The sequence below is a fragment of the Esox lucius genome, chromosome 10, assembly GCF_011004845.1.
Source record: "Esox lucius isolate fEsoLuc1 chromosome 10, fEsoLuc1.pri, whole genome shotgun sequence".
Lineage (NCBI taxonomy): Eukaryota > Metazoa > Chordata > Actinopteri > Esociformes > Esocidae > Esox > Esox lucius.
In genome coordinates, this window is record NC_047578.1 from 9163874 (window position 1) to 9182500 (window position 18627).

An 18627-nucleotide genomic window follows, 5' to 3' on the forward strand; every position below is an offset into this window, starting at 1 on the left:
ATTGGAACAGGCCTGACTGCACTGCCCACACACACGTCTCTGTGTGTCTACTGCCAATGTTACACCATCTCCACCTCTGGAAGAGAACGTGCACGCGTGTGTCTGTGTGTCTAATCAATTTGCTATCAAAGTGAGAACAGGTTTGAGTTTTATATGACCTTTGGCTTGTCGTCACATACACAATAACAGTTTTTAGGCTTGGGGGCAGGTTTAGGTTTAGCATTAGGGTTAAGGTTGTAATGAGGCTTAGTATTACAGTTAGGGTTAAGTTTAGGCATCATCATTTTTCATTAAGGTCAGGTTAAGGTTAGGAGTATGCTACAAGTTAGTTTTATTTTTAGGATTAGTGGTTTAATTTATTTATTTTTTTAAAGGATACAACATGTTTGGAGCTCACTTTAATATATTCCAGGTATAAGTGTGTGTGTGAATGGATGTATGGAATATAAGTGAAAAAACAGAGAAAATCAGAAAGACCCAGTCCACATACTCACAAGCTGCTTTCCTGATAATGATATTGAAATATATACAGTCAAGACAGGTGTGATGGCGCCAATAGGCGCTGAAGGAGAAAACCGTAAAGACAAGTGAAGAGCTTACCTCTGTCACGACATAAAGCTTCTGACAGATCGTTAGGATGTTGTTCCGCAAGATACCTGATCAATGCCTATCGATTAGGCTGAATCGATCAGTTTGACACAGTGATCAATGAGTTCCTTAAACCCCTATCCAGTCTCCTCAGATAGAGAGAGTAGGGGATGTGGGAGAGGCAAAGAGGGAGGGAAAGGAAGAGGAAGTTGTAGGGAGAAATGAGAACGAGGGGGGGTGTATAACTTGTTTTATTCCAGAGCAGTTTACATTTTTTTTTACAGAAAATTTAAACGTTAAAGTAGCATAGACTATCCTGTTTTAGTGTACCTGTAATTAAAATGCAATACAGGCTCAAAATACTATATTTTAATATAATTTTAATATAATTAATAGTTTTAATTCTTTCTACAACTGAGCAGGTTCCTCACATGTAATGTGCATGCAAATACAGTGCACTTATAATTATTCAATCAATAAATGTATCAATAAATAAATCCCATTTACTACTTATTAATATTCAATCAATAAATGTATCAATAAATAAATCCCATGTACTACTTATTAATATTCAATCAATAAATGTATCAATAAATAAATCCCATTTACTACTTATTATTATTCAATCAATAAATTAATCAGTAGATAAATCCAATTTAGTACTTATCAATAAATCATTAAATAAATCCTATTTTATTGTAACGTTGTAGGTACGAGGCAGGACAAAGGCACAGGGAGACCAGAGGATATTTAACAACTACAAAGTGACAAACTAAAACAGGAGAGGAACTGAACAGGACAATGTTGCAAAAGATATCTTAAAAAAAAAATAATCAGCAAGATACTGTAGGAAAGGAGGAACTTACATGGGGACAGTGATCAGGAACACAGGTGAGGGCAATAATGACAAACGTGTGTCTGTGCTCTAAATGAAGGAGAGAGTGCACTGGATCTCACTGGACATATAATAATTCAGTGCATCTCTTGCTATTTTATTAGAGACTAGAAATGCAAACACAAGTCTGACTCCTAATGTTGGACGTTTTTTAGTTCATAGCTTTTCACTCTTAACTGAACCAGTCAAATGCAATGCCTAACCCTGACTATCCTTGCTCACCTTCCTTGACACAGATACTGCCCTCTCGAGGGCCTATTGGGCATTATTATGCTCAAACAAACACACACACACACACACATTATGCATACATGCAACAGCGAACACACACTGAAAAATAATCATACACAAACTGACATGGTTGACATCAATGAGATAAATGCTAACACAAACACACACACACACACTTATTCAGAGAGAGAGAGAGAGAGCAAAAGAGAGTGAGAGAGTGAGAGAGAGAGAGAGCGATGGAGAGAGAGTGTATACTGGTATATATAAGCGCTGTCTTTTTCTCTGAACAGAGAAGCCCTTGATTCCTCTCGCACACATTCCTCCAACATACGGACAACCTCTCTCTTTCCTCAAGGTAAGAACAGTATTTCTCTCTTTTTTTTTTTTACTTATAAAGCTTGTTAACTGAGAATAAATGAATTGCCTAAGTGGATCCAAGTCAACATATTTGAGTACAGAATAAGAACAAGAATGCTCAAGATTCTTCAAATCTTTAAATGTAAAACTAAATAATACTTCATTAAATAAACGTAAATGTCAATTCTCTTTGGGTTGAGTAAACTGATAGCTTGGCCTGTTATGGGAATGGGTGGTCTGTTGAACTGTGTGTGGGTGATTAATTGAAGCCCAGCAGGTGCAGCCTAGTGAAGGTAACAACTGCCTAAGATTGAACACTTTACGGGGAGTCCACACTACCTTCAAACCCGACTGATCATTACTGTTTCTGACACACCTCTGCTGCATTTGGCATAGAAAAAATATAGAAATGTTCCCACATTTATTTTATACTCTTTTGACGACTCTGGTAGTATTCAGTAGTATCCAGAATGAAAGAGCAAAGAGAGCCACAAAGGGCAGGGAAACAAGGATCTCAAAAAAGAAAGAAAAGGAAAAGACCATTGCAATTTTGCTAAACGCCTCCAGAACATTTGAGTGATATTATCTGATCATTAGTGCATTTGTGGAATACAGAAATCAAGACTATCAGTAAAACACTAAAGTGGTTACGGGACTTGATTTTCAGCAGCGCAGCAAAAAATAAGAACGGAAACAGTTGGGTTTCAGGGCTTTTCGAACGGCTAGAAGAGCTAACCACAACTTTGGGATGTCAGGAGAGAGAGAGGGGGAGCGAGAGAAACAGAGGAGAGGAGATGTAGAGGTCAAGGAGAGCTCCCATCACGGCTATACTCCCTCTGCTCTCCACTAGATGACTGCAGGGCTGTGTGTGTGCATCGTATTGGGGGTCCTGTGCAATAGCTGCTTGGGACGCCCACACTCCTCCTCGTCCCTTCAAGAGGTCCGCCAAGGCCTGAGCCCTCCCTCTGAAGGTAAGAACACTGAGTCACCGCAGCTGGATGTCAAATGCATTTATTAGAAAGTCCTTAAAAAAAACAGAACGTTTAAATGCTCAACATTGAAATACTTCATTTTGGATCCCGAATGGCTCAGTGGTGAAGTCAGTTTTTTTGCAGTGCTGTTGCATCATAGCAGAACAGTGTAGCTACTATGCCCCTGAGACCTCGCATCCGAGTGAAAGATTGGCTGAGCACTGTCTGGGGTTGGTGAGGTTGGCGAGGTTGCCTTGCCACGTGCCTTTTGGTAGATCAGGCGTTCGCGAGCTCAATCATGATTGCTGGCCACTGAATGCGTGCTACTCCAATTCCCCTTGGTGCTAGACAGTACTTGCTGTTTGAGCAAGCACAAGAAGAAGAATGTCTTGGCAAGAAATGCTTTACAAGACGTGCCTTGATCTTCAACTGCCGAGCTGGCCGGGAGTTAAATCACTGAGGCAAAGTCTAAAGCACAAATTTAACTGCACAAAATTGAACTCCAAAAATTCCAATCGGCGACCTGATTGTATAAATATTTTCTTTGTGGCATTTCATGCTTTGTCAGATAGCAAAATGCTAGAAGACAGAGGCGAGTTTATGCTGAGAGAGCAGTGGGATGTTTTTCCACATGCATACCAACATTCATTTAATGTGGACCACCCTAGTCCATGTTATATGAATTGTTACCTTTTTGTGGCAAACCACGGGTTCTATAAATACACTATCAACGTTATTGTATATCTATGTTTTTTGTGTTTCATCAACAGTTTATAAATACTAACAAGGTGGTGCGAACTCTCTTTGATAGCACATCTCAAAACAAATGGCCACTTCGACCCTGAGCCCCGCCTCAGACATTCCCGTTCTGACCCTTTGACCAATACCATCCCATATGCCGGAGAAGATGAAGACCCCAGGGCGAACCTCAGTGAACTGTTGGCTAGACTGATCTCCTCACGGAAAGGTGTGTATGTGTACACGCGAGTATGAGTGCGTGTGTGTGTGTGTGACATGGAAAGAGAGGAAGAAAGAAGATGGAAAATCTTCTGAAATCTGAAATCACTAAACTCACCCCCTAATTGCTATTACATGGATGCCCATTCCAGATGATTGGCAGTTTTGTCAAGAAAGCTTTGATGGCCTGATGAGTGTGAGTGTGTACTGTATATACAGTACCAGTCCAAAGTTTGGCCACACATACCTATCCACTTAAAGGGGTGTGTCCAAACGTTGGATTGTATATATACATACACACAGATAAATAGATATCTCTTTAAATCTCCCAGCTTTGTCAGTGACAGGGTCTTCAGAAACGCACTCATTTGTGCTTTGACAGGCTCGGGGAGTTCTCCGTCAGGGCTTTTTACATCGGTTGACAACTTCTGTGGAGACTTCTGTCAAAGCTTCATCAAGGCACAGAGTTAATGACGTGATACACACACACACACACATTCCACTTCTGAAGAGAACAGATAGAGAACAGCACGTTAAAGACATGTGGACAGATGGTAGCTTGGGGCTACCAAAGACAGGCAATGTATAATGTTAACACTTTAGAGATGATCCTCAGAGGCTCACAGAAAGCATGTCGGAATTAAAAGGGAGCTGGGAAATGGCACTACATTAACTTAATTTTACCATAACATTAACTTAATTTAACTATTATTGTTGCCACTGCACTGAATCAGCAGAACGTAAGTGCTTGATGTTTATAACCTCTTCCATCTGAAATGAATATATGCTGAGTTAAATGGCATGGTTGAATCCAACACCTGAGATTTAAATGTTAATGTTTAATGCTAATGTCCATATTCGCACTTTGCATCAGGAGAGAGAGATTTAGATGAAGACTAAAAGAGGAGAAATGGATGCGGGAATGATGAAAACAAAACTAAAGATGGAGATGAGACAGGAATATAAAGAGGGTTATGGAAGTAGGTGTGGGAGAGAGAAACCGAGTGAGACAGTGATACATAAGCGAAAGACGGAGAGGAAAAAGAAAGTTAAAGGAGAAAGAGCGATGAAGACAGGTGGAAAAAGAAAGAATCCCAAAAGGGAGATGGAAAGAGAGAGATCGTGGGAGACATGGAGGGAAGGACAGAGAGGAGATTCAAGTTCAAGAGGGGGGTGTATTAGTGTACCACTGAACCCTGTTAGTAGAAGCTGTCAGCTATTACTTCTATAATCAGAGAGGGTTGGGCTGAGAATATTGGCCTCTGACACACTAAAAACACATGCACGCGCACACAGGCACATGCACACACACACACTCACATAAAACCAATGCGTACACACACGATGCAGTGAGATAATTCCGAGACCCGTGAAATGTCTTAGTTCACAAGGAGCATGTGAGAGCGCTGGCTGTAACACGTTTGACAGGTACACCTCCTACACTGACTGTGTGTGTGTGCGTGTATATAACGTGTGTGTGCGCCGTGGGCGTTGGTGGGAGGAATGATGTAAGCTCCCCAGTGGCACCACTGATATTACCATACCTCACAGGCCAGTCAAAGCGTCAATGGCCAGATACCTCCGTTCTATGGCTATGTCCCATGTTAGCCACGGCCTGTCTGATTGGTTGTTGGTTAAATCCCATTCCCACACCACAAAGAGGGTTTTGCGTTGGTGCGTGTCAGCCAAATTGTCGGCGTGAAAAAGAAACGTACACGAGGGAGAACCATGGTTATAGAATTCCCTCCCTCTCTGTAGGCTCCATCCGTAGGAACTCCACGGTGAACAGCAGAGCCAGCGGTCTAAATGTCAACCACCGGATAAAAGACCGGGACTACACCGGCTGGATGGACTTTGGCCGCCGCAGTGCAGAAGAGTACGAGTACTCCTCGTAAATGGCTGACCTGTCTATGAGAAAACAACATCAACAACACATGTCACTGGTTCGTCACTGTCCCGCCAGAAAAAAGCATATTTATTCTGTATTTGATGTAAATTTGTTTGTAAACACTATTTGATTCAATATATACATATGTCAAATTTTGCAGAAAAGCTTACTTAAAGTTGTGGTTTTCTTTCATGGTTTTGTCTGTGTTTATGGTTCTGGAATTGAATGAAATGACAAATGTTCAGGTGTTAAAGGGTAAATACGATAATAGGATCTCAGTTAGAGGAACCTGGATGAATAATAGTTAATTATGTACAGTGGTTTCCCCTTAAGACGGCACACACACACACACATACACACACAAAGGCTGCACAGAGAACAGCTCAAATGTACAGTGGATATAAAAAGTCTACACAGTCCTGTTAAAATGCCAGGTTCTTGTGATGTAAAAGAAAGATAAATCATGTCAGAAATTTTTCCACCTTTAATGTGACCTATAATGTGAACAATTCAATTAAAAAACAAACTGAAACCTTTGAGAGGGAAAAATAAAAAATAAAAAACTCACAATAACCTGGTTGCATAAGTGTGCACACCCTTAAACTAAGACTTTGTTGAAGCACCTTTTGATTTTATTACAGCACTTTTTGGGTAGGAGTCTATTAGCATGGCCAGTGGCGTTTTTATATGTAAAAAAATGGTGGGGCACAAACCATTTGAAAATATAGGATACATACAAGTAAAGGTACAAAACTCCCACTTGCTACTGATGTGTTTATCACATCAACAAACAGTAAGGCTCCACAAACCACTTTTAACAACAGAGCGGCTTGCTTCTACCAGGTGTTATAGTACACATAATGGAGAGAGAGAGAGACCTTCTTGTAAAATTGCTCTCCTTCTCACTCACACACCACCACAAAGGCAGGATGATAAAATATGCTTTCACTCACCCAGGCTGAGGGCTCACTTGAAGAGAAAGTTGATAAGGCGGTTCTTCCTCTGGGCAAACCTTTCAATGACTTAATGGGAATGAAGTCATGTAGCTGCTGAATCAGCTGGCTTTCGATGGCCAATATGGCCAATGCTTTGAGTCGCGGCTGTCTCATGGTATTGTGAGTGAGGGTTTTTACCCTCTTCTCTGACTCGGATGTCGTCATAGGTGTTGTTATGATCATTGTGATGGTCTCAGCAAAAGCCTCCTCTAGATTGTTCTCCTGGATGGATCTTAATAGAGACAGGGCCGTCTTACCAGTGTGAAGCTCAGTGTGGCGGTACAGAGTGGTCAGCTCAGATGTTTCCTCGTTTCCTAGAGGCCATAGTTTAATACGTTAGGATCTGACTGAGAACGTACCTGTTTTCCTCCACCTGTTTGTTATGCTTCTCAATGGAGCGCTTGTATGCACTGTCAACTTGGACTGTGACATTAACCCTTCCAAGTAACCCCAATTTCACAGCATTGTCCAGATGACACCCGTTGCTCTCATGTTTTGCAATCCTCTCAGAAAGATTTTTCAAATCTTTGTAACCGTCCTCGAACAAGTACCATCTCCACCAAATAGCAGACATGGAAAACAGAAGAGTGCCTTCTTTTGTATGCTAACCGTTAGCCACGTTTTCTGCAAAAACCACTCCATGCTAAACCCGCGGTTACTTTTACCAGCGGTTTGAGTGATGACAGTATCCCGATGCTGATGGGCACCAAGTCGCTTTACTTCAAGTTTCTCTTCCAAATTAAGGGTTTCAAACCAGTGTAAGTAATCTTCGAGAAATAAAAATAACATTATTTTTGTTGCAGTTCTTTCTGTTGACAACATGCTGTGCCCCACCTGCCTCTAATGACCAGTCGCCCCTGAGCATGGCACATCTTGAGGTGGCAATATTTGCCCACTCTTCTTTGCAAAAGTGCTCCAAATCTGTAAGATTGCAAAGACATCTCCTGTGCACAGCTCTCTTCAGATCACCCCACAGATGATCAATTGGATTCAGGTCTGGGCTCTGGCTGGGCCATTGCAAAATGTTAATCTTCTTCTGGTGATGCTTTTGTGGATTTGGATGTGTGCTTTGGGTCGTTGTCATGCTGAAAGGTGAACTTACTCTTCATCTTCAGCTTTCTAACGGACGCCTGAAGGTTTTGTGCCAAAATTGACTGGTAATTGCCTCCCTGACCAGTTTTCTTCTCGTCTTTTCATACATTTTGGAGAGACGTCCAGTTCTTGGTAATATCTCTGTTGTGCCATATTTTCTCCGCTTGATGATGACTGTATTCACTGTGTTCAATGATGGCAGGTGTGTAAAGACTGTAATGACAGCCACATCCTCAGTTATAAGAGGGTGTGCACACTTGTGCAACCAGGTTATTGTAAGGTTTTTATTTTTCATTCTCCCCCTACGAAAATTTCAGTTTGTTTTTCAATTTAATTGTTCACATATCAGGTCACATTAAAAGTGGAAAAAGGTCTGACATGATTTATCTTTGTCTCATTCTTTTACATCACAAAAACCTGGCATTTTAACAGGGGTGTGTAGACTTTTTAAATCCACTGTATGTGCAAACCACATTATACACCAATGTGTACAATGTTCCAAGAAATAGAAAAGGAAACGTGGCCCAATGCTGTACATTCTAAAAATGTTCTTGAAGCATTGAAAATGCTGGGGAACCCAATGCTCTTCACATTGAAACTGTTGGGGAACCCAATGCTCTTCACATTGAAAATGCTGGGGAACCCAATGTTCTTCACATTGAAACTGTTGGGGAATTCAGGGCATTGTATGTCATCAAAAGAACATTTTGAAAGGTTATTTCAAATAATTTTTTTGAGGAACCATTAAAAGGGGATTATTTGAATAATCAATAGAGGTTCTGCCACAATTTCACTCTGAAGAACCCCCAAAAGATGCCCCAGGAGTATACTTCATACCAGTAGAACACAGCTCTGCCCTTCTAGAACCACAGTGAGATCAGATTAGTACCTGAGAAAGAGGTTGCAGATACTGTAGATACAAAATATTTTGCGCTTGATGACAGTTAAGAATCATATAATTTAATGATAACACAATGTTAATACTATATTATTTCAGTAGACATTTCATCAAACTGGAGTGGAATTTTCTTCTTGCAGGCAGCTTGAAACAATAAGTAATAGTTTAAGTATAGCTATTACATAATGCTTGGGGACTTCGACCTGGATTTGATCTTTATAGCTAAACTTAAAATTGTTATCAGTAAATACAAAATCTAAATCTAAAATTTTCTGTTTACAGAGGAGGAGGTTTCAGATGTTCCAGCAATCTAAACACTACTTCAGTATATCCCTCCTGTGACCTTTCTTGTTTTACCATGCTGTACTTCAGTCAGGGTTGAGGCCTGTGCATTCTTAACAGTCGTGTTCCTTCGCTGTGTTTGCCTTCCTGATTTTCTATGGTGGATCCCTGCTTGTCAACTGACAGTCTCCGAGAGTAGAACAGCCTCTGTACTGAACACATGGATTTTGACTGTGGTGATAACAATGAATGAATGCCGCATACGGAGTGTTTACTTTCCGTTTCCTTCTCAATCAGAAATTGTATAATTGTTGTGTATGAATTTGGTGAAATGCGTATTAAATAATGATATATATTATATATAATTCAGCAGCCCTTCATAGTTGTACATCCAATGGTGATAATTATGATCAAGTGACCACCAAGACAATATTGATCTACTGGGATTTTTACAAGACAGACTAACCTTTAGTTTTTTCACTTTTTTTTAACCTTTTGTTTCTATCAAGATTACTGTGTCTTTGTGTTAGTTTCTTGCTGTTATGTTCCTTTGCTGAATGTAATTGTAAAGCATTGCTAAGATGAATGTACAGTATTTATGTTTTGAGAGGGGGAGCAGCATTTTGGAAAATGGACAATGTTGTTCTAAATATGGCTTGATGCGATTAAGAAACACACAGGAATCTAGAAATACTCAAATCAGAAAATGGGCTTTCATATTCTGCTTGATTTGTGTTTTTCTGTTTAGATACTTTATACCTGCTGAAACAACCTGTTGAGATATGGATTGTAAAGTGACGGGAACTCTCCCAGGGGTTTTTACTGTTGAAAATAAATGAATGACAGCAGATTGTAGAGATTGCTTTTCAATCACCTAATAAATAAAATAACTAATGACTCAATCACATTTATTAATACCCCAAGGAGATTATCAATAACTCAATCACACAATCACAAAACTATCAGCTGAGCCCACTGAACACAGAACAGACAAATATCGACAGCTGTGCTAATGAAGACAGGAACAGATACTGATTTAATTTAAAGAACATGTCAGCTCATTGTCCTCAGAACTTAGAGCTGTCATGTATAAATACCGGTAGATAGAAAATACAGGTGACTGTTAAGAACACCATTGCTCATCGATTAGGTACAATTCACATGACTGGGTGTAAGACATTGGTTCAATCCCGCTAATCAGTGACATTCCCATCACGTCCCTTGAAGGGTTTCGGTGAGACTTTATCCTGGGGAATTCAAGGGTACATTGTTTAATGGTGGAACTTCCTCTGGGGAACCTTTTGCGTTGTTCCCTGTTAGTTCCCAGGATGTCAACAAGGACCATGTCAAGAGGCTTTTAGGATGTTCTCAGAATTTTACTAGTCCTCTTAGAAAGTTGCATGATGATCAGGTAAAGTTCTCTGAAGGATCTTTGTCTACTTCCTTGTTAGTTCCCAAGACATTACTGAGAACCATATCAGCACACTGCCAGGTTGTTTTTAAGAAATACTTGTTAATTGTCCTTAGGAAGTTGTTTGATGGTTCCATGGGAATGTTCTCAGGGGGAATTTGAACTCTCAGTAATTTTGTACAAGTGAATGACCTATTACCTTTAAACAATCTCAAATAAGCCAGGTACTTGGTCTAGTTCATACGACGAAACAGGAACTAGACAAAACTGTCAGAAGACCACTCTTTTTTTCAAATGTTCTCTCCTACATCTCTTTTTTTCTCAGCTGCCTAATTTTTCTTCACACCATCTCTATTTCTCACCCTTCCATTTTTCCTTGTTATCTCATTACTGTATCCCTTTCTCTTTGCCTCGTTCCACACTCTCCCTCAATCTCTCTGAAGAAGGTACAGACCTCTTCACCTGTGCCTCCCCTGTGGGCGCCTCATAACACAGCTCCAGGCGTTCAGAAACATTTCAAGACCTTTCTGTGCGCTTGCATGCAATCCCAGATTGCCGCCACAGTTGTGTTCTCAAATCTTAAAACAGTGCAGATTAAAAAGGAATGAGTGAGAGGCAGGCTCAGGCAGAAAGAGAGACAGATAGACAGACATAGAGGAGCAAAAGTGGAGGCCAAAAAAGCAGAATGAAAAGTGAGAGACCTAAAAAGAGATGTAGAAACCTTAAAGAAGAGAAAGAGTGAAACCAGTAAATAATTCAGTATGTGTCATCCCATCTTCAGGGAGAGATATGAGGAGCGAATGTAAAGAGAGTTCCCTGAGGAGCTTCTAAGCACAGATCTAGGATCAGCTTACCTTCTCAAGCCTAACCTCATTCATTAGGAATCATTAGGAGGAGAAACAATGACCTCAGAGTATCTTCTAAGGGCCACTCTTCCAACTCTAGAAGTCCTTAATCGAAGCCGATGGAAATGGTTGAATGAATCAAAACAATGTTCAGAAGATGGCATGGTTTGAGCTCAGTGGTTTAGAGTGCGACAAAAAAAGACATCAAAAACAAATCAATGCATACCACCCTCATAAACTGTTTGGCATTTTCATGAATCATGTTTCCCCATCAAAAAAATAACATTTGCAATCAATCATAGATTAAGTGGCAAAAGAAATCTAGAAATTTCTTCCACTTTATTGAAAAGATACTGAAATATCTGATGTACAAACCCGATTCCAAAAAAGTTGGGACACTGTACAAATTGTGAGTAAAAAAGGAATGGAATAATTTACAAATCTCATAAACTTATATTTAATTCACAATAGAATATAGATAACATATCGAATGTTGAAAGTGAGACTTTTTTTAATGTCATGCCAAATATTGGCTCATTTTGGATTTCATGCGAGCTACACATTCCAAAAAAGTTGGGGCAGGTAGCAAAAGGAAGCCGGAAAAGTTAAATGTACAGATAAGGAACAGCTGGAGGACCAATTTGCAACTTATCATGTCAATTGGCAACATGATTGGGTATAAAAAGAGCCTCTCAGAGTGGCAGTGTCTCTCAGAAGTCAAGATGGGCAGAGGATCACCAATTCCCCCAATGCTCCGGCGAAAAATAGTGGAGTAATATCAGAAAGGAGTTTCTCAGAGAAATATTGTCAAGAGTTTGAAGTTATCATTATCTACAGTATATAATATCATCTAAAGATTCAGAGAATCTGGAACAATCTCTGTGCATAAGGGTCATCCATACTGGAAGCCTGTGATCTTTGGGCCCTCAGACGGGACAGCATCACATACAGGAATGATACTGTAATGGAAATCACAACATGGGCTCAGGAATACTTCCAGAAAACATTGTCGGTGAACACAATCCACTGTGCCATTCGTAGTTGCCGGCTAAAACTCTATAGGCCATCTCTGATGGTATGGGGTTGCATGAGTGCGTGTGGCATGGGCAGCCTACACATATGGAAAGGCATCATCAATGCTGACAGTTATTTCCAAGTTGTAGAACAACATCCAGACGTCGTCTCTTTCAGGGAAGACCTTGCATTTTCCAACATGACAATGCCAGACCACATTCTGCATCAATTACAATGTCATGGCTGCATAGAAGAAGGATCCGGGTACTGAAATGGCCAGCCTGCAGTCCAGATCTTTCACCCATAGAAAACATTTGGCGCATCATAAAGAGGAAGGTGCGACAAAGAAGACCTTAGACAGTTGAGCAACTAGAAGCCTGTATAAGACAAAATTGGGACAATATTCCTATTCATAAACTTGAGCAACTTGTCTCCTCAGTCCCCAGACGTTTGCAGTCTGTTATAAAAAGAAGAGGGGATGCCACACAGTGGTAAACATGGCCTTGTCCCAACTTTTTTGAGATGTGTTGATGCTATGAAATTTAAAATCAACTTATTTTTCCCTTAGTGATATATAACCTATTTTTCCCTAAGTAATACATTTTCTCAGTTTAAACATTTGATATATCATCTATGTTGTATTCTAAATAAAATATTGAAATTTGAAACTTCCACATCATTGCATTCTGTTTTTATTCACAATTGTTCAGTGTCCCAACTTTTTTGGAATCAGGGTTGTATATAAGCATTCTGACCCTATATTTAGAATTTTGTAAATAGCGCAGTATCACAGCTTCGGGTCTTCTTGGGTATGCCTCTACCAGCTTTGCACATCTTGCACATCTTTCAGATTCTTTCAAGCTTTCTTACTCCCATATATTTCTCTTATTGTGAGGTCTTCCCGTCACTCCCGGTCCGACTCCTCCCTGCCACGCTCCGCACCTGCCACCAGTTCACTTCCCAGCACGCATGAACGCACCCAACACTCCAGATCCCAATCACCTGAATACTGAACACCTGTGCCCTGTTAATCCCTCTATTTAGCCTGTGCTCTTCCTCCCCTCCAGCGTGAGGTATTGTTCCCTGTGGACCTACCAAGCAATCGATCGCGCGCTCTCATTTCGTTGTTGATTCCCAGCCTGTTGTGTTCTCTACCCTCTTGTCCCGTCCTCTCTCCTCGTTTACAGTATCCTGCGTCCTGACCTGTTCGTCTGCCCGTCGTGTCTCTCCCTGCCTACCCTCCCGGTGTAGTTACTTGTACGGACTGCCTTCCCGGATCACCGACCTCTGCCTGCCCCTGGATATCCTTACCGTCTCTCCCAGCTGTACTGTAGTCTCCGCTGTATGATCTCCCGGCTTCCTGACCTGCTGGCCTGCATTTCGGTTTCACGTCTCTGCTCATCCCTGCCTGTGCCTTCGCCCTCTAGGACTGATCTTCTGGTTCCCGACTCTCTGCCTGGCTTTATCGTTTGTGTGTTAGCCTACTCCCTTGTGCGACGAAAAATAAATCTACCATTGCACTCCTGCAATTGGACCCACACCACTCTGGTCCTGGTGTTTGTTACACTTATCACCATCTTTTCCCATTTCTGTCAGATTGGATGGGGAGTGCCGGTGAATTGTGATTTTTCAGGTCTCCCCACAGATGTTCAAATGGGTCATTAGGTCCTGTGCACACTGTATCTTCATCAAGTCTTAGGTCCTGTGCACTCTGTATCTTCATCAAGTCTTAGGTCCTGTACACTCTGTATCTTTATCAATTATTAGGCCCTATGCACTCTATGTCTTCAAGGACCTCTGGTTATTTCCAATAATTCTATCTTGACCAGTCTCCCAGTCTGTAGCTAAGAAGCATCCCAATAGCGTGATGCTCTCCTTTAAGGTTTCTCCATCTCTTTTTAGGTCTCTCACTTTTCATTCTGCCTTTCTTTTCCCCCTACCTCTTCTGTCTCTGGCTATATGTATCTCTTTCTGCCTGAGCCTGTCTCTCACTCCTTTTTTAATCTGTGCTGTTTTAAGATGTGAGAACACAACTGTAATGGCAAGCTGTGATTGCATGCAAGTGCACAGAAAGAACTTCAAATGTTTCTGAGGGCCTGGAGGTACTGTATAGTTAGTACTGATGGAAGGTAAAGCTTTAGTTTTGCTGGTGTTTCTTTTCTATAGAACCACAGAGGTAAAACTGCAAGTTTACTTCAACACTGGAGTTTACTTCGGTCCACTGTGCTTGATAAGTATTTGTCTGCCTGGATGAAATTATTCAGAAGTTATTTTGGCTAGTTAGTGAACATTTAGTGGACCGAACAGTGGCACTGTTCATTGAACATACCCCCAGATTGAGTGGAAAGTTAAGAAAGCCCTTCACAATTCAAATATAATTGAAAAAGGTTACTTCTGTTGGTAAACATGTTTAATTGTATTGGGTTAAACACAAAGGTATACCCTACTGTGCATATACATCAGTAATTACAGCCCTAAAGTGGTCCTCAAATATACTCAGTACTTAGAATTTTACACCTATTTTTGTCTTACAATGTAACATCAAAATAGATATAATTAGGATATTTTGATATCAGCACAAAAAATCCACAATGTGTTCCTCACTGTGCATGGGGGCAAAACACACTTTGGAACACTTCCAGGCATGTTTATCAGAGTTTCAGTTGATTAGAAAAAGTCAAATGCAGACTCAAGACTAGTTAGTCTTAAAGATACCATCAGAATAAGCTGAAGTTCGATGTTTTGGTGCCTATAGGGCAATTCAAATGCCTCTTACGTGACCTTTTTGTTGCTCAATGTGAACGTTTATTTGTTTTTCTTAATGTTTTTATTTGACGTAAAACACAGGGCTCAGCGGGAAAAAAAGACCAATGTCTCAGTCTGACTTTCTGTATAGATAAAGGTTAAATAACATTCATGAAGGTCAACAGCCTTTCCTCTCATTTCATTTGGGTGTTGTCTGACCTTCTCAGTGTTGACAGATGACATAGTTTGCAGTCCATACTCACGGTGGGCAGCCCCCTTGGACCTGCACCTTCAGCCCTTGAATTACTTTATCACGTCCGAGTTCACTTGCAATTGTATTTGCCCAAGCAAAGGGAAGCGGTGACTGAGTCTTGGCTAGCATCAAAGCGAATTCTCAGTTTTTTTTAGATTTGACACTATATGTACTGTGAAGGTACTTCTATTAGATTTGGTTCATAAGAATTCCCAGTAATTGTGAAACAGAAAAAATATGTATATGTTGATTAAGAATACATTCAATGAAAGGTTTGATTTCTCTAACATTGGGAGGGTAACAACAAGCAGATAAACAACAAGGAATATTTTTCAGAGTACATTTTTACGAAGGAGCCTCATAATTCTGGAAGGCACCCTAACATCTCTTTCTGTCAATCTACCCATCTTAGTTTGTCTCTCTCACTCTCCATGTACCTCCCTTATCTCTGCTGCTTCCTGTTTTTCTCCCTGCCTCTATCTCATACCGCCCCATCTCTTCCACTCTCTGCCTCTGCCTGTGTCCTTCCTTATCTCTGCTGCTTCCTGTTTTTCTCCCTGCCTCTATCTCCTACCTCCCCATCTCTTCCACTCTCTGCCTCTGCCTGTGTCCTTCCTTATCTCTGCTGCTTCCTGTTTTTCTCCTTGCCTCTATCTCATACCGCCCCATCTCTTACACTCTCTGCCTCTGCCTCTGCCTGTGTCCTTCCTTATCTCTGCTGCTTCCTGTTTTTCTCCCTGCCTCTATCTCGTACCTCCCCATCTCTTCCACTCTCTGCCTCTGCCTGTGTCCTTCCTTATCTCAAAGCCCTTCATTCCTTCCTCTGTTCACTCAAGTAACATGCGTCCATGTGACAATGCTGAAAATAGGTGGCACGTCTTTCCATGTGTAGTTAGACCTAAATTACCTGTGACACTTTACACACACACACAAAACATTATTTTTACTGACACACACAGCATTTAAAATTAAATTTATTTATATCTATATTTATAGCTAATCGGATTGCATTAGAGGCAGACATTGAGATACATGTGGGTTATTTTTGATGGGAATCATTCTGTTCATTGTATTTTGCCAATAAGTGAGAAATACACTGTGGAACAGTGCCACCTGCTGGACATTGTGTGCAAGCAGCTCTTGGCCCCAGTAATTCTGACAATTGTAGGTGCGTTACACAATTGCCAGAGCAAACGTCTGCACTCCAAGCCAAGCATAATTGTCAGGGGTAGGTGTTGTACCTCTGTAAATACAGAACCACAACCCGTTTCAAACGGGCACCTCACCTCTATTTTCCTTCGTCATAATTTTTTTTTGGTGAGGGGGACCTTTTTGCATGCTCACTTATATGACCTACGTGTGATTTTTATTAAAACATGGGCTATCTGTACTAAAACTAAATATGCACAAATGCATGTTGTGTTATAATCTAACATAAAATAAATAAATATATATAAAAGCTTGTGTACATTTACACATTTTGCATAATCAATCAAAATACTGTTAAATAAATATACAACCAATTATATAGATATCGATGCAAAATAAGAGCTATAAAGGGTCCAGTGTACCTGCCTGAACCACCTTCAGGCACTGGCCATTTATTTCATTAACAGATGCTAAAGGAAGAGGAAGGAAACCTCCCGCCCACAAAGACAGTTTAGGTTCCATCTCTTTCCTCCTTTCTTTATCTCTTCACTCCAGTTCAGCTGTGGCGAGATCGATCGCTCCAGTCACTCAGTGACCACTCTGAAACCACAGTCAACCCTTCTGGTCTAAGGGTCATGTAGAAAAACAGTCCTAATGTTGTGTTAACATAGAGAAGAAAACATTAACGAGACTCTTTGAGGTGACTCAGGACTTATTATTTCGGCTAAGTACACGGTGGAGTAGAGACTGGTAGATGGAGCGAGAGGAGAAGAAAGACAAAGGAGAAAGTTCGTCATGAAAAGTTGATTATCTATTTCATGAATTTGGTGTAAATCCGTTACCAGTTAAATAATACAAATTCAACACTATTTCACAATAAATGATTACTTAAGGTGAAAAGTTTAGACTATAGTAGGAGGTGATACATTTTAATAGATCTAAATATGTAATTGTGTTGGTGTGTAAAACATCGAGCTGACATGACCATCCGATGACAAGATTGATGTACAGTAACCTATTCAGTATGACTGAACCCCATTGGCTTAGTCTACACGAAGGAGGTCACCCTATTCAAATATGGTTACAATAAATACAGTACAACCTCTTAATGGAACAATCATACCAGTTATAAAGTTCCAGAAGCACAAAAATGAAAAGGCTCTTTATTTAGAGGAGACTAGAGAGGTGATCTACTAGCTGTAATGAGAAGCCATTATGTCCATCTGTGTCAGTACTGGCACGGTGGCTGGTCAGACGCAGACAGTGGGGTAGCCGTTTGGTTTGGGAGCAGGAAGGAGAAACACAGACAGCAGCGCAGAGAGGTGACTGGTTGGTGTGTGTCAGGACCTGACGAGGTGTCAGTATTTAGACAAGATGTCAGTAGACCAAGTGTCAGTAGCTGGACGAGGTGTCAGTAGGTATACAAGGTGTCAGTATTTAGACAAGATGTTAGTAGGGAGACACGCTGTCAGTAGACCAGGTGTCAGTAGCTGGACGAGGAGTCAGTAGGTATACAAGGTGTCAGTAGACCATGAGTCTGTAGCTGGACGAGGTGTCGGTAGGTATACAAGGTGTCAGTAGACCAGGTGTCTGTAGTTGGACGAGGTGTCAGTAGGTATACAAGGTGTCAGTATTTAGACAAGATGTCAGTAGGGAGACACACTGTCAGTAGACCAAGTGTCAGTAGCTGGACAAGTTGTCAGTAGGTAGACAAGGTGTCAGTAGACCAGGTGTCTGTAGCTGGACAAGGTGTCAGTAGACCAGGTGTCTGTAGCTGGACAAGGTGTCAGTAGACCAGTTGTCTGTAGCTGGACAAGGTGTAACAGCAGTTTGCAGGTGTATAAAAACAGTGGAAAGTAAATCATTAGTTCAATCAACCCAGGGATACTCGTTGGTTCAGGTTATAATATGGGTCAGGGGTCCCAGCCTCTACTTTAGGCTCTTCTGTTTTGGCAGTGTGTTAGGGGGCAGCAGTAGTTCTGAATCCTCCTGGGGCCCTGGGCCCTTCATAGCCATACTTGCCCCTACCATGGCTGGATAACTCCTGTTCCTCCTC

General features: G+C 41.0%; 2 protein-coding genes across 5 annotated transcripts in view; one reads left to right on the top strand and one right to left on the bottom strand.

The window, feature by feature from the left end:
• Positions 1–1986: 1986 nt before the first annotated feature.
• Positions 1987–6079, top strand: cckb (cholecystokinin b). Its single transcript, XM_013135621.4, has 4 exons — positions 1987–2069; positions 2922–3042; positions 3854–4009; positions 5758–6079. The coding sequence occupies exons 2-4, from the start codon at positions 2922–2924 to the stop codon at positions 5892–5894; spliced, it is 414 nt and encodes a 137-aa protein (XP_012991075.1). The 5' UTR covers positions 1987–2069; the 3' UTR covers positions 5895–6079.
• Positions 6080–17363: 11284 nt separating this feature from the next.
• Positions 17364–18627, bottom strand: part of LOC105012516 (trafficking kinesin-binding protein 1) — an 11620-nt gene continuing 10356 nt past the window's right edge. For all 4 annotated transcript variants that reach the window (XM_029122946.2, XM_029122945.2, XM_029122944.2 and 1 more), the window contains one exon: positions 17364–18627. This exon is cut by the window's right edge and continues 573 nt beyond it. In XM_029122946.2, the coding sequence (XP_028978779.2) occupies positions 18501–18627 (127 nt within the window). In that variant the 3' untranslated portion in view covers positions 17364–18500.